This window comes from Hyaloscypha bicolor, assembly GCF_002865645.1.
Source record: "Hyaloscypha bicolor E unplaced genomic scaffold K444scaffold_16, whole genome shotgun sequence".
Taxonomy (NCBI): domain Eukaryota; kingdom Fungi; phylum Ascomycota; class Leotiomycetes; order Helotiales; family Hyaloscyphaceae; genus Hyaloscypha; species Hyaloscypha bicolor.
In genome coordinates, this window is record NW_020194518.1 from 209,861 (window position 1) to 224,587 (window position 14,727).

General features: G+C 21.4%; 2 protein-coding genes across 2 annotated transcripts; one reads left to right on the plus strand and one right to left on the minus strand.

Annotated features, from left to right (window-relative positions):
* Positions 1 to 1,143: 1,143 nt before the first annotated feature.
* On the minus strand, positions 1,144 to 1,995 carry K444DRAFT_607830 (histone cluster 1, H3g protein). Its single transcript, XM_024879246.1, has 3 exons — positions 1,887 to 1,995; positions 1,479 to 1,760; positions 1,144 to 1,428 (listed from the first exon to the last, which is right to left on the minus strand). Exons 1-3 carry the CDS (start codon positions 1,914 to 1,916, stop codon positions 1,330 to 1,332), a joined length of 411 nt encoding a protein of 136 aa, XP_024742169.1. The 5' UTR covers positions 1,917 to 1,995; the 3' UTR covers positions 1,144 to 1,329.
* Positions 1,996 to 2,743: 748 nt separating this feature from the next.
* On the plus strand, positions 2,744 to 3,198 carry K444DRAFT_519425 (histone H4; the record flags this gene model as incomplete). The annotated part of the gene is made up of 4 exons (XM_024873953.1): positions 2,744 to 2,860; positions 2,911 to 2,929; positions 2,983 to 3,069; positions 3,122 to 3,198. Coding segments are annotated over 4 exons (300 nt in total), but the record flags the coding sequence as incomplete, so codon positions are not given.
* Positions 3,199 to 14,727: the final 11,529 nt, after the last annotated feature.

Sequence of the window (14,727 nt, forward strand, 5' to 3'; positions counted from 1 at the left end):
CCCGAATCCCAGGATCTCGTGTGCACATTCAGCGTTGAATCTCGGGAGCTTCTGAGGTCGTCTCTTTCACGGGGTCTTGTCGCCCCGACTCTCCACCTGTAGGCACTCGTAACATGACAGCCCCTATCTTCGGTCGCAGGCCCAGCTTCAGACTGCGCAGTTCAGTGACATGTTCGATAGGCCGGTGGTAACTCCAAATAATGTGTAGCTATAGTGAATGGCCAATAATGACAACGTACATGCAAGGTTGAGACTGGTGGTTTGACCAAGCGTGATGCCAGGAACTCAGGTTTGTCTTCAGCTGCCTCGACCGTGGAATCGTCTCCAACTCGTGGTTGATACCATGGAAGACTTGGAGACTTTGCTCATGCGCGTTTCTCTATGCAAGACTCAATCGATGTAAACGTTCGTGGCAGAGGTCTGAAGCAAACGTTCTAACCCGGATTGCAGACAAGCTTCTGATATTCAAGATGAGATTGAGAAGGACAAGATGACAGTTGCGGAAGAGAGCAAGAAGCGAGGTCCAAGATGTTTCGGCAGCAGCCAAATTTGCAGGTCGGCACCGGTGTTGGAAGAAGCCACCAAACCACCTCCCTCCTATTTTCAGCGAACGACCTCGTCTCAATTCCTACCGCCCACCCCACGTCGAGTAGAGCAAGGTCTCTTCGAACCTTGATCTAAGCAGGGCACTATGTGTATCTTTGAGAAGGAGATGCAGATTAAACAAGGGAATTCAAGATGACCTTGTAAACTGAACGAGCAGAGTATCATACCGAAATCGAGACCGCCGCATCGTCATGAAGTTCCATCATGTGAACGATCAAATTGCGCGGACCCACAACCAGGATAAGACTACAAGAAATGAACCCAATCAACTTAAATGAGAAAAGACAAGACAAGACAAGACTCTACGAATGGGAACGGTTATTCAACTTTGCCGATTGAGAAGAGTGCAAGCAAATGATGCTCGGGGCCCACTTGAGCACGTCGGAGTCATAACAAAGGCCCCGCACAGGCCACCGCGTTCAAGGCCACAGCAACGAGCGCGATCGAGAACGGTTGGTCACAGAAATTTTTAGAAATGGTTTGTAGGTTCATGATCGCATTGATTGCTCAGCGCCCGACGCTGGCAGAAATAATGTACACCCATTGAAAAAGCGCGAAAAACTCCATGCCATAAACCATTTGCGATAACCCCCAGACCCAGCCCATTATGATCACCTCAAATTTAGCATCCAGCCTGCCAACCCGATATCACCATTCTGAAGACCGGTGAGTCGATGCGAGGACTGCCATGTCGAAAATGCGGTGCCGATTGTCGAAGCAAATTTAAGATCGCTCTCCGCGAAGGCGGCGGGCAAGCTGAATGTCCTTGCTTTGAATTGTGACTCTCTTGGCGTGGATCGCGCAAAGATTTGTGTCCTCGAACTGTGAACTTGTTAGCATGGGTCAAAATGCGACAGTATATTGGAACTTACCAGAGAAACGAGGTATGCCTCAACGGACTCTTGGAGAGCACCGATGGCAGAAGATTGGAAGCGAAGGTCAGACTTGAAGTCCTGGGCGATCTCACGAACCAGACGTTGGAAGGGGAGCTTTCGGATGAGGAGCTCGGTGGACTTCTGGTAACGACGGATCTCACGGAGAGCGACGGTACCAGGCTTGTATCTGTGGGGCTTCTTGACACCTCCGGTAGACGGAGCAGACTTGCGGGCAGCCTTGGAAGCAAGTTGCTTGCGAGGGGCCTTGCCACCGGTTGACTGAGACAGTTAGCTGTGTTGTGGTGAAGAAAGGTGAAGCGCGTTGAGCATCAGCCGACACGGTCGCAAAATGAGATCGCAACAATCGCGACGATGATGAGGGGATGTAAAAGATTTGACGCTTACCTTTCTGGCGGTTTGCTTGGTACGAGCCATTGTTGATGGTGTTGATGGATGATTTGATGGTGTTGTTGGGTGTGGCGGTTGTTGGTCGATAGATGCCAGAAGTCGATGTTGTGTGGATGGGAAGGAAAGTCGGAAGAAGTGGGAGGGGCGATTATTTGTACTCAGCGGCGCTAGCGAGTGATCGCAATTTAGCGCGCTTTGGAAAAATGGTGCGTGCTCAGATTCAGCTTGAAAATCGTGGTTCAAAGTTCTGAATTTACTGACCAATCAGAAAGCGAGGAAGGTCTCGAAGTTTCGTGCAGGAACATCAAAAAAGCGAGGGATGCGGGAACTCTGAAAGATACCTCAACAATACTGTAATGTAATTGAATGGCCTCACAATTATGACTCATATGAAGAGAATGAACGCAGAAAATGACTGCAATAAAGCTCTTTGTTTCTCGATGACTCTATTCGTTGGTGCCTTCAGGCTCGATTTCGTTCATCATCAATATCGCCATGCCTTGCCTTGCCCTGCCCGCCCTGCCTTGCGCCACCCCGCAAGCGAGAGTTGTTGTGGTGCATCCCTTTCGGGCTTAGCGCGCTTTCCTGGCAGTGATGCGGAACAACCGAAGCGCGTCGAGCTCAGTCAAATAGCCACCTCCCCTCCATCTCTAAACAACTTCATTCGCAATCCAGCAAGCCGACGACAACTTTACACCACAACTTCAAACCACAACTTCAACTCAACTTCCCCACACAACCAACCTCAACAATCATGACTGGACGTAAGTATCCTTGTCTTTCTTCGATCAACTTGGCCCTTGGCTTGACGTCGATCGCGTCTTCAAAACATCTTACTGACGCGTCCCACAGGCGGAAAAGGTGGCAAGGGCCTCGGCAAGGGTGGAGCCAAGAGACATCGCAAGATTCTTCGTGACAACATCCAGGGTATCACAAAGCCCGCTATCAGACGTCTTGCGCGTCGTGGTGGTGTAAGTCCTCACAGTTTCTTACTTGGAACGTCCTGCTAACAATTCTAAAGGTTAAGAGAATTTCGGCTAGTACGAGCTTCCCGCCTCTATTCCCACGTTCTCAGCATGCTGACAATTTTCAGTGATCTACGAAGAAACCCGCGGCGTTCTGAAGACCTTCCTCGAGGGTGTCATCCGAGATGCGGTCACATACACTGAGCATGCCAAGAGTCAGTTAACTCCCATTCTCACCCCTTCTGGACAATGCTAATACATTCACAGGAAAGACAGTTACCTCCCTCGATGTTGTCTACGCCCTCAAGCGCCAAGGACGCACTCTGTATGGTTTCGGTGGTTAGGCGGTATTGGGTTTTCTGGAACGTCTGATGAATTTCATTCTTGGCTCTTTGGGCTGAGAGCTTGGCTGTACTACGGGGTCTGGGATTCTTGCTTTTCAAGGTGTTTATTGTATCATACGGATATGGGGGGATTCATGGTTGAGAAATCCATGAGATGATAATCAATCACACATTACAATATCGTGACTTGAATTTTTCATTGCATTATGACATTTGTATTATCTTATTCCTGTTAATTTATTTTCTCTAAGTCTAGAGTGCTATTACTCTAATAGTTATTGCAAGGAACTGCGACGGCTCAACACCTCGTGGTGCGGTCTGGTAGCCTGTATCTTGTAACGGCTGGCGTAAGGGTATAATCTGCCAAGGACAGGATATTGGAAACAGGCACAAAATAAAGCTAAGCCGGAATTACTTGGGCGGAATAATACTAAAGGTTAAGGCATCCTCATTACTTTATTCTATAACTTAGTATTTTCTAATATATAAGATTCTTTAAACTTTAAGCCTTTAACTATTATATTAATCCCGCTATTATATAATACTAAACTTATTTAATTTGGCTTATAAAAGTAATATAATATTATTTATAAAAAACTTATATTTATTTTTAAAAAATTAAAATAAAATACTATTTTTAATATTTAATAGTTTCTTGAATTATAAAGAATTAGAAAGCTTAACTAGAAATATAATATTTTTTATAATCTAGTTAATCTCGGAATTTAGTCCTTAATTAAAATAAAAATTTCTAATAATTAGTTTTTTATTAATATAAAAGAAAAAATATTATTTTCTATAATTTAATTAATTTCGAAATCTAGTCTTTAATTAAAATAAAATAAAATATTTAATAAAAATAAAAATAAAAGAATTAGTTATAGTTTACTAATTTAAAATAAAATATTAATTAATTAATTATAATTTACTAATATTATATAAATAAAAACTTATTTAATCTTTATTTTTATAATTAATATTTCTTTTAAAACTATTATAAATAGCCTAGAATTAAATACTATTTATTATAATTTCTAAATATTTAATATCTGAAATATCTAATTAGATATTAGATATTTTTTAAATATATATAATATAATTATTTTATTAGAGAAATATATTTGAAATATATTAAAAATATTTAGAAAACTAAGTTTTTTTAAAATTAATATATTATAAAATATATATATATTTCTTTATAATCTCTTATATTCTAATATTTCTTTTTTAACTTTAAATTATCTTTATAATAAATCTTTTATTTTGCTTTTTAAACTCTAAATACTATATTTATAATAGTATTTAAAGTTTACTTTTTTTAATTTTATAAAGAATTTTAAATAAACTAATTTAAAACTATTAAAAATATAAATATTATTAAAATAATAGAATTTTAAAAATATAAGTAATAGATTTTAGAATAATAAAAATAAAAAGCTTTAGAATTCTTAAAGAAATTAGATATTTATATTTTTATAAATATATATTAGAAATTTTTCTAAAAATCCCGAAAATTAAAAAACTTTATATAAAGGCTATTCTTTAATTAAATTCTAAAATAATAAGTATTTATAGGCTAATAATTTAATTCTTATTTTTAATTCTTATTTTATAATTATATAAGCCTTATATATATATTAATAATAAAATTATTAGAAAAAATATAATAAATTAATTTTCTAAAATAGTATATAATTCGAAATAATATTAATTTCTTTTAAGGCTTTTATTAGTTTAAATTATTTTATTAATAGTTTTTTCTAAATTAAATATATTATTAATATTTTTAGAGGTTTTTTTTATAAAAAAAAAATATTTATTAAAAAAAAACTTATATAAATAAATTAAGAAAACTAATTATTATTAGCTATTAGAAAAATCTTAAAAATATTATTTTATATAAAATAAATTATAAAAATATTAAAAGCTTTTTTAATAATATTAAGTTTTAGAATATTAAATTTAAAAAAAAATATTAAATATTATATAATTATAATAAATTAGTTTATAATTATTTTAGCTATTTCTATTTTATTTATTTTTTCTATTTTTATAATTTTAAATATTTTAAATTTTCTAAAAAATTCCGAATTATTTTTTATTTATTTTTATTTAAAATTTCTTATATTTTTTTAATTTTTTTAAAATTATATTTTTATTTAAAAAAGCTATATTTTAATTCTAATAAAATATAAAATATTTATTATAACTTTAATAAGTTTTAAATATATTCTAATTAAATATTTTAGGAATTTTATATATTTTTTTATAATTATTTATAAAAAGCTTTTATTAAAGCTTTAGAAATTAATATATATATATTAGAATAATTTTTCTATTAATATTATTTATTTTATTTAATATTATATTATTACTAATTAATAAATTAAAACTATATATAAAAAATTATTAAAAATTATTTTAATTAAAAATTATTTTAATTAAAAATTATTTTAATTAAAAATTATTTTAATTAAAAATTATTTTAATTAAAAATTATTTTAATTAAGTTTATTTCTAGTATTATATTTTTTTATATTTTAAAAAAAAATTTTTAAGAAATTTTATTTTATTTTATTTTTTTTATTAAATATAAATAATATTTTATAAATATAAATAATATTTTATAAATATAAATAATATTTTATAAATATAAATAATATTTTATAAATATAAATAATATTTTAATTATTAAATATTATAACTATAATAAATTTAAGTATTATATTAAGTATTATTTAATTAAATATAATAAGGAAATTAAAATAGCTTTTTCTAAAATTAAGCTAAATTTAATTTTTATTTTAATAAAATATTTAGAAAATTTAGGTTCTAATTTTAATATATAACTAGAAAATAAATATTTCTAAAAAAAAGTTTATATTTTAAAGGCTTATAATATAAATTTAATAGAATTTAATTTAATTTAATTAATAAAAAAAAAAACTTTTATAATATTTTATATTATTAATATAAATAAATTAAAAATTAAGTTTTTTCTTTTTATTAATATTAGAACTAATAATTATATTTTTATTAATATAAAGCTTATTTAGTTTATAAAATAATTTTTAGAAATAAAACTATAATTCTTTTTCTTATTTTATATTATATATAATTTTAATAAAAAGCTAGATAAATTTACTAAAAAATATATAAAAGTTTTATTTTTAATTAATAAATAAAATATTAAAATATTTATAATTATTTTAAATTTTAGAAATTATAATATTATTTTTAATAGAAAATAAATTATATATATTAATATTTTAATTAATTATAAAAAATATAGATTTATATAACTAAAAAATAAAAATAAATTTATATAATTTAATTATATTATTAATATTTCTTAATAATAGTTAAAGAAATATTAAAAAGATATTAATTAATAAGATTTTATTATAAACTATTTCTAAAAACTTTTTATTTCTAAAAACTTTTTATTTCTAAAAACTTTTTATTTCTAAAAACTTTTTATTTCTAAAAACTTTTTATTTTTAAATAATTTTTATTTTTTTAAACTAATTAAAGAAAATTATATAAAATTATAAAAAAGAAATATTAGTATAACTATTTCTCTAGAAATTATATATATAGTTATAGGATACAAGATACGAGATATAAGTAATAGAATATAAGATACGGGATATAATTATATAACCTTATATCTTATTAGTAATTTGACTAGTAAACTAGATTTCTTTAGGCTTAATAGATTTAGAAATCATATATTAATACTATAATACTATAATTCCTATTTCTAAATAATAATTTTACTAATCTTATATAAATAGTACTTCTATACTTATATAATAGTATTATATATTACTAGTAAACTAATAAGAAGCTTTTATAATATAATTAAAATATAATACCTAAATAAAAACTAAAAAAACTAAAAAATATTTTTAATTAAAAATAAATATTAGATTTAGTTATTTTTATTTCTATAAAATATTTAGGCTTTATTATTTCTATATTTAATATTAAAATAAATTCTATTAAAACTAAAATAATATATAACTAGTAATTTTTAAAAATAATTAAAAATATATAGTTTTTTTAGTTTTTATAATTTCTATAAATACTTTATTAAAAAATATAAATAAATTATTAGATTTTTTTTAAAATAATTTAAATAATATTAAAAAACTCTTAATTATTTTTAAAAAAAAGCTATAATTTCTATTCTAGTTTTATAATATAATAATTTAGTTTTATTTATAATAATAGAAATAATTATTAGTTTTTTTTATTTAATAAAATCCAGAAATAAATCTTTAGTATTTTATGATTTATTTTTCTAAAATTATACTTTTAATAAAGCTTAATTATAATATATATATTAAAAAAATACTTATTATAATATAAATATTAAAGAAATAAAAAACTAAGCTAGAAAGCTTTTAAAATATTTTTTTTAAAATCTATTTTAATTATTATATCTTAGAATACTTTATAATTATTAAAAAGTTTTATTTTAATTATTATTTTAAGTTTATATATTATTTTAGAAAATTAAATAAATAAATAAATATTTAAAATTAAATTAAAAAAAATTATAAACTTAAATACTTTTTTCTAAAAATAAAATTAATCTAGAAATTATTTATAACTTATAGCTTATAATAATACTTTATAGAATTAGTTTATTTAATTCGGAATTTAGTTCTAAAAACTAAATATATATTTAAGATTTTTTAAAGAAATACATTTTTATTAAAAATATAATTTCTTTAGAAAAAAAAATATTTTAAAAGCTTTATTAATAAATATTATTATAATAATTCCTATAAAAGTATTATTAGAAGCTTTTATTAAATATAATAGCTTATAATTTAGAAATAAGATTTTATAAGATAATTATATATTACTAGATTTAGAAAAGTTATATATAATAATCTAAACTAAAAATAATATTTAAATATTATAAAACGGCTTTTTTTAATATTATAAAAAACTTTATATTATAGAAAATAAAATAATCTTTAAATTATTTTTATAATAATAATATTTTTTCTTTTAATATATTTTATTAGTTTTTAATTATATAATATAGCTAGCTAAACTAATATAAATTATAATAATTAATATATAAAAATACTTTCTAATATAAATATAATTAATATATAAAAATACTTTCTAATATAAATATAATAAATAATTAAAAAAATATTTTATAAAATAAAAACTTATAAAAATAAAATAAAAAATAAAAAATATAATTTCTTTTTCTATTTTTTTCTCTTATTTTTTCTTTTATTTCTTCTTATATTTATTTTTTACTTTTCTTTTTATTTTCTTTCTTATTTTTTATTTCTTTTATTATTTCTATATTTTCTATTTCTTTATTTCTTTATATATATATTAGTTTCTTTTAAGAATACTAGTATATTTAATATTTTAATTTCTATATATAATAATACTTATAAATTAAAAATATTAGTATTTAAGTTATTTTTAAATAAATTAAATAATCTAAAAAAAAATTATATAATATATAATATAAATTTTTTTATTTATATTTTTAGTTTTTTTATATTTATATTTATATTTATTATTAAATACTATTTTTAGCTTATATAAATAAAACTTTAAATATTTATAGTCTAGCTTTAATTAGAAAAAAATACTAGCTAGAAGCTTTAGTATTTCTAAAAATAAATATATATTATTATATAATTCTAGCTAGATTTTTAGTTTAATATAAAAAACTAAAAGTAATTTATATTTTAATATTTTAATTTTAAATATTTTAATTTCTAGAAAAGTAAAAAAGGTTTTTACTAATTTAGAATTATTTAATATAGAAAAAATAATATTTATTTTAGCTAATATATTTACTTTTTTATTTCCTATTATATTTATATATTCTAGAATTCAGATTAGTTCTATATTAGTTCCTTTAGCTTTAAAGGCTTTAATAGCTAATATAGTTCTAATTTATTAATTTTAGCCTAATTTATTAAAAGAAGTTTTTAGTTTTAATAAATTAGCTTAATTATTTATATAAATACCTAAGCTTATATATTAATTTAAACTTAAAGTTATATATAATTATTAGATAATTATAAATATTATATTTAGATATTAGTTATTATATTTAGATATTAAATATTATATTTAAATATTAGATATTATATTTAAATATTAGATATTATATTTAAATATTAGATATTATATTTAAATATTAGATATTTTACTAGTTCTAATTTAATTTCTATTAATATTATATATTATAATAATTATAATAAATATAATTTCTAATTAAAATACTAATTACTAATTTCTATTTATTTATTTAATATTTTATATAAAATAAAAATAGAAATATTAATTATTTAATTATAATTAGATATTTTAATAAATAAACTATAAATATAATAATTATATTATAATTCGATTTATTTTCTAAATAGCTTTTAAAATTTATAATAATATATTATTAAAAATAATTAGAAACTAGAAATATATATATATATATAATATTTTATAAATATAATAATTATTATAATATTAATTAATATTCTTATTTATAAATAATTAATAATAATATTTTTTAATAATTAATAAAGCTTTATATATCTAGAATATCTAAAAATAATTTATTATATATTTTATAAATTAAAATAATTTATAATAAACTAATATATATTTTCTAGTTTATATAATATATTAATTAAAAAAAATAAGTATTAATAAATAATATATTTTATATTATATAATTTTAGATTAATAAAATATATTAAAATAATAATAATAATAATAATAATAATAATAATAATAATAATAATAATAATAATAATAATAATAATAATAATAATAATAATAATAATAATAATAATAATAATAATAAATAATAATAATAATAATAATAATAATAATAATAATAATAATAATAATAATAATAATAATAATAATAATAATAATAATAATAATAATAATATATTTTTATATATTTTATTTTAAAATTCTTATTATTTATTATTTAATTTTAATATTTTTTATAATATTATTTTCTTTACTTTCTTTATTTTTTATTTAATATATTTATATTTCTTTAATTTAAAATATTTTTAAAATCTCAAGTTTCTAAATTTAGCTTTATATAAATATATTATAAAATTTAATAATTATAAAATCTTATAATATTTTTATTTTAATAAAACTTTTCAAATATTATATAAGTTTATAAAGTTATATTATTATTATAAATCTATTTTTAGGAATTTTAGAAATAAAATAGAAATATATATATAATATAATTATTATTTAATATAATATTTTAGTACTTTATAAATTTCTAAAATTATTAAAAGTATTATTAGCTAATTAGTTTTATTATAAATTCTTTAAATAAGTTATTTATAATATAAATTATATAAATATTAAAAAAGCTTTATTAAATAAAGAAAATTTATAATAAATAAATAAAATATAAATATAGAAATTAGTAATTTCTTATAAGAAATTAACTAAAAATATATATTTCTTTTTAAGTTATTTTTATTTTATTTAAAATATAAAATATTATAATTTTAAATAAATTCCTTAATTAATAAAAATAAAATGCCTTTTATAAGTTTAAAAACCTATTTTAATTCTATAATTATAAGTTATATTATTATAGTATTTACCTAAAATATATTAAAACTTTTAATTAAAATAATAGATTTTAATAATTTCTCTTATTTCTAATAATTTCTAATACTTTTTTATAAAATATATTAATCTAAATATAAATATAAGTATTAGTATAACTATTTCTTTAAGAGTTATATATATAATTATAAGATATAAAATACGGGTTATAGTTATATAATTCCGTATTTTATAAGTAACTTAACTAGTAAACTAGATTTTATTAGACTTAGTAAATTTAGGAATTATATATTAATATTATAATATTATATTCTTTATTTCTAAAAAATAATAACTTTACTAACTAATATAACTAGTATTTATATATTTATATAATAGTATTATATATTACTAGTAAGCTAATACTAATTAGTTTATATATATAAATTAGAAAATAAAATCTTTTAAGCTAAAGAAGTATCCGGTAGCCTATAGTAAAATTAAACTAGTTTATATTAAAGAAAGAAATTATTTATTAATTCTATAAAAAAGTATCTAGTAACTTAAATAAAAAAATAGCTAGCTTTTACTAAAAACTAATAATTATTTATTAATTTTATAAAAAAGTATCTAGTAGCCTAAAAGAAAAAAACTTTAATTTTTACTAATTAATAAGTAATTAGCTATTTAATTAATTAATTATTTAACTATTTATTATTCTTTAAAATTAACTTCTTTTAGCTCTAAAACTACTTTCTTAAAAACTATCTTTTCTACTTATATAATATTTGTATTTACGAAATTCTTTTCCCGAAATATATATCTTATATATATTTCTAGAATTCTTTAAAGCTTTAGATTTTCCCGGAATTATAATATTTTACTTTCTAAATTTCTTATTATAAACGAAATATTTAAAAAGGAAATATTTATTTTAATACTCTAAATACCTCTAGATATCTAGATATCTAATATCTAAATTAGGTATTATAAGAGGGAAACTATAATAAGATAAAAGCTTATATAAAGTATACTAGAGTATAAAACGTGACTTAATAATAAAATAATAAATTGAAAGTATAAATAGTAAAGTATAAATAGTATATAGTATATAAAAACTTAATTAATTAAATACTTATAAGAGATTATTTTCTAAGTTTATAGAAAAACTAGCTTTCTTATATAATTTCTGCAAGTTATATATAAAAGGCTATAGCCTTTATTATATAACCTAAATCTCAAAACCGCTAAAATAATATAATTTTTAATAAGTATAGCCTGCTATACTATATCTAATCCCTTATTTATTTATACTTATTTCCTAAATACTAAAAATAATAGAAAAATCCTATTCAGAATCTGAAATAATAAAATATTCAGGATTCTTCTCTATTAGTTAATTTAGTTTCTCTTTTATATACCTAAAATAAGACTTATTATTCTTAAATAGTCTTATTTCATATTCCCGAACTTACTTAAAAGTAATCCGAACCCGCTTAGCTATATTTTTATACTAAATCTAATATAATTCTCTATATTAATTAATATTTGCCTTTAATTATTACTTAATTTCCGCCTTTATTACTAGATATTAAAGAGGCTTATTATAGTAAATTATATTATAAATCATACTAATATACTTTAAGTAAATAGCTTCTTTAAATTTTGTATTATCTATAATATTCTTAAATTAATCTTTAATAAAAGAGAAAAACTCTAGATAAGAGGCTTTAATAATCTTATAAGAAACTCTATTTTCATATATTTTATTCTTAATAGTAACTAGACTTATTAGAACTATAATAAAAGGCTTATTAAATAGCAAATTATTATTAAGCTATTCTTTAACTTATATATTATTCGAGAATTAATACTTTCTTATAATTCTAGACTTATAGATTATTTAGCTAAAGGCATTTATTTATCTAGTTAAATAGATTATATTTAAAGTCTTTTTTCCTATTACCTTTAGTAAATACTTGCCTAATTCCTTAGCTACTTCCGGCTTAAATTTATTAGAAATAGAGAAGTAATTAATATCTTTAAAAAACTTCTTATTAAAAGTAGCGGCCTTCTTATAGTCTATAAGGAAAATATAGCTAATATTCTAATACTTTTTACTAAGATAAAATTTACTACTTAAAGCTTTAGTAATAGCCAGATCTTTAGTATTATCTTTATATTAATTATAATTAATATTTCTAGAAATAAAGTATTAGGCTAGCTAAGGATAAGTAACTAGGTAAATAGAATACTTATTTAATACCTTATAAAATCCGAGCTATATTAATAGATCTGCTATTAAAAGTTAAGAGGCTAAGATAAAGTAGCTATTACTAAGATCTTTATATATTAATATATTATTTTTTTAGAAATAGAATTATAATATCTCTATTTTTTTTATTAAGAACTCTTGAATACTAAGCTTCTTAATCTATTTCAGGTAATTCTTTTTATAAATATGGCTATTAGTATCTAGATTAGTAGTATTAGACTCAGGAATAGGAACTATAGTATTGAATTAGAGTAATAGATTAGGGCGGAATTAATTAGAAATATAGTACTTATATTTATATTTCTTAATTTCCTAGTTCTTAAAAAAGAAATCCCGTATTTCCTTATTTACTTAAGTAATAGAAATATACTTCTTGCTTTTAGTAACTTTATAGATCTTAATAATTAGCTTTAGAATATTCTTAATCTCTTATATATTAATAGAGAAAGTATTAGTAAGTTACTAAGTATATATTATATAGGAAGCTTTAAGGAATCTATTATTAATCCTATAGTATTCTTGCTTATAAATAGGTTTTATAATACTATTATATATTTCCTTAAAAATATACTTATTCTATTAAATAAGTATTAACTTCTATTTAGCTAGTATTTTATAGGTATACTAAATATCTTTATTAAGTTCTCTGGATTTCTAGATAATATTTTTTCTTTTAAAATAAAGAATTCCTTTTTACTTTCCTTTATTTTACTAATCTTATATTTAGTTTAGTACTTAGATCTCTATTATTTATTAGGAATCTTAGGGTTAGCTTATTTTTTATTTTTACTAGGTTCTTCTTATCTAGTTATACTAGTTCTACTAGCTTTACTAGTAGTTTTCTTACTAGGCTCTATTAAATTAGCTCTATTTTTCTTAGCTAGATCCAGTTAAATTAAAGCTAAAATTATAATAGGGGCCTATTTTTTAGGCTTATCTCGGAAAGTAAGAAAAGGCTTATTATTATAAACTCTCTTAATTAGGATTTCGGAAGTATTAAAAATATACTATCTAGCTTTGAGATTATTAGCTAATAGTAACTTAAACTTTAATTCTCTATATTTCAAAATAGCTTTAGTATACTTGAGTGCTTTAGTAATATCTAATTTAGTAAATATACTAGTATTCTAATACTTCTTATTCTTAATATATTCTAAAATAGCTTTATTAATTAACTAAATAGCTTTATATATTAAAGCTTTTATCTTAAAAAAAAAGTATAATTTCTTATAAATGTTTTTACTAAGGTTATTATAGATATTATTAATATATTAGCCAAAAGCTTTACTATATAATATAATTCTATTCTGATTCTTAGTATTAAGACTATTTACTATAGTCTTAATTTTATTAAGCTTCTTTTATTTACTTTTAGAAATGCCTTTAATAATATTCTCGAATTCCCTATTATTAGCTTAGTAGTTCTTTAGCTCTTTCTTAGTTAATTCTAGTCTAGTTCTATTTTTAATAAAGGTTTTCTATTTTAAGAGCTTATTATATATACTACTTAGCTTATCTAGAATATTTGTATTAAATTTAGTAATTATAGCTATTTTTTCTAGTATTAGTAGGCCTTTTATAATTACCTAAACTTCTTTAATATTCTGAACTTTAATACTATTAATCTATAGGCTTTTAATAATACTACGGCTTATAAGAACTAGCTATTA

Bases quoted from the DNA above. Each gene is read 5' to 3' on its own strand.
- K444DRAFT_607830 (XM_024879246.1), bottom strand. From the start codon at position 1,916: ATGGCTCGTACCAAGCAAACCGCCAGAAAG. The intron at 1,761-1,886 runs GTAAGCGTCAAA...TAACTGTCTCAG, and splicing joins CCAAGCAAACCGCCAGAAAG to TCAACCGGTGGCAAGGCCCC. The intron at 1,429-1,478 runs GTAAGTTCCAAT...ACAAGTTCACAG, and splicing joins AGGCATACCTCGTTTCTCTG to TTCGAGGACACAAATCTTTG.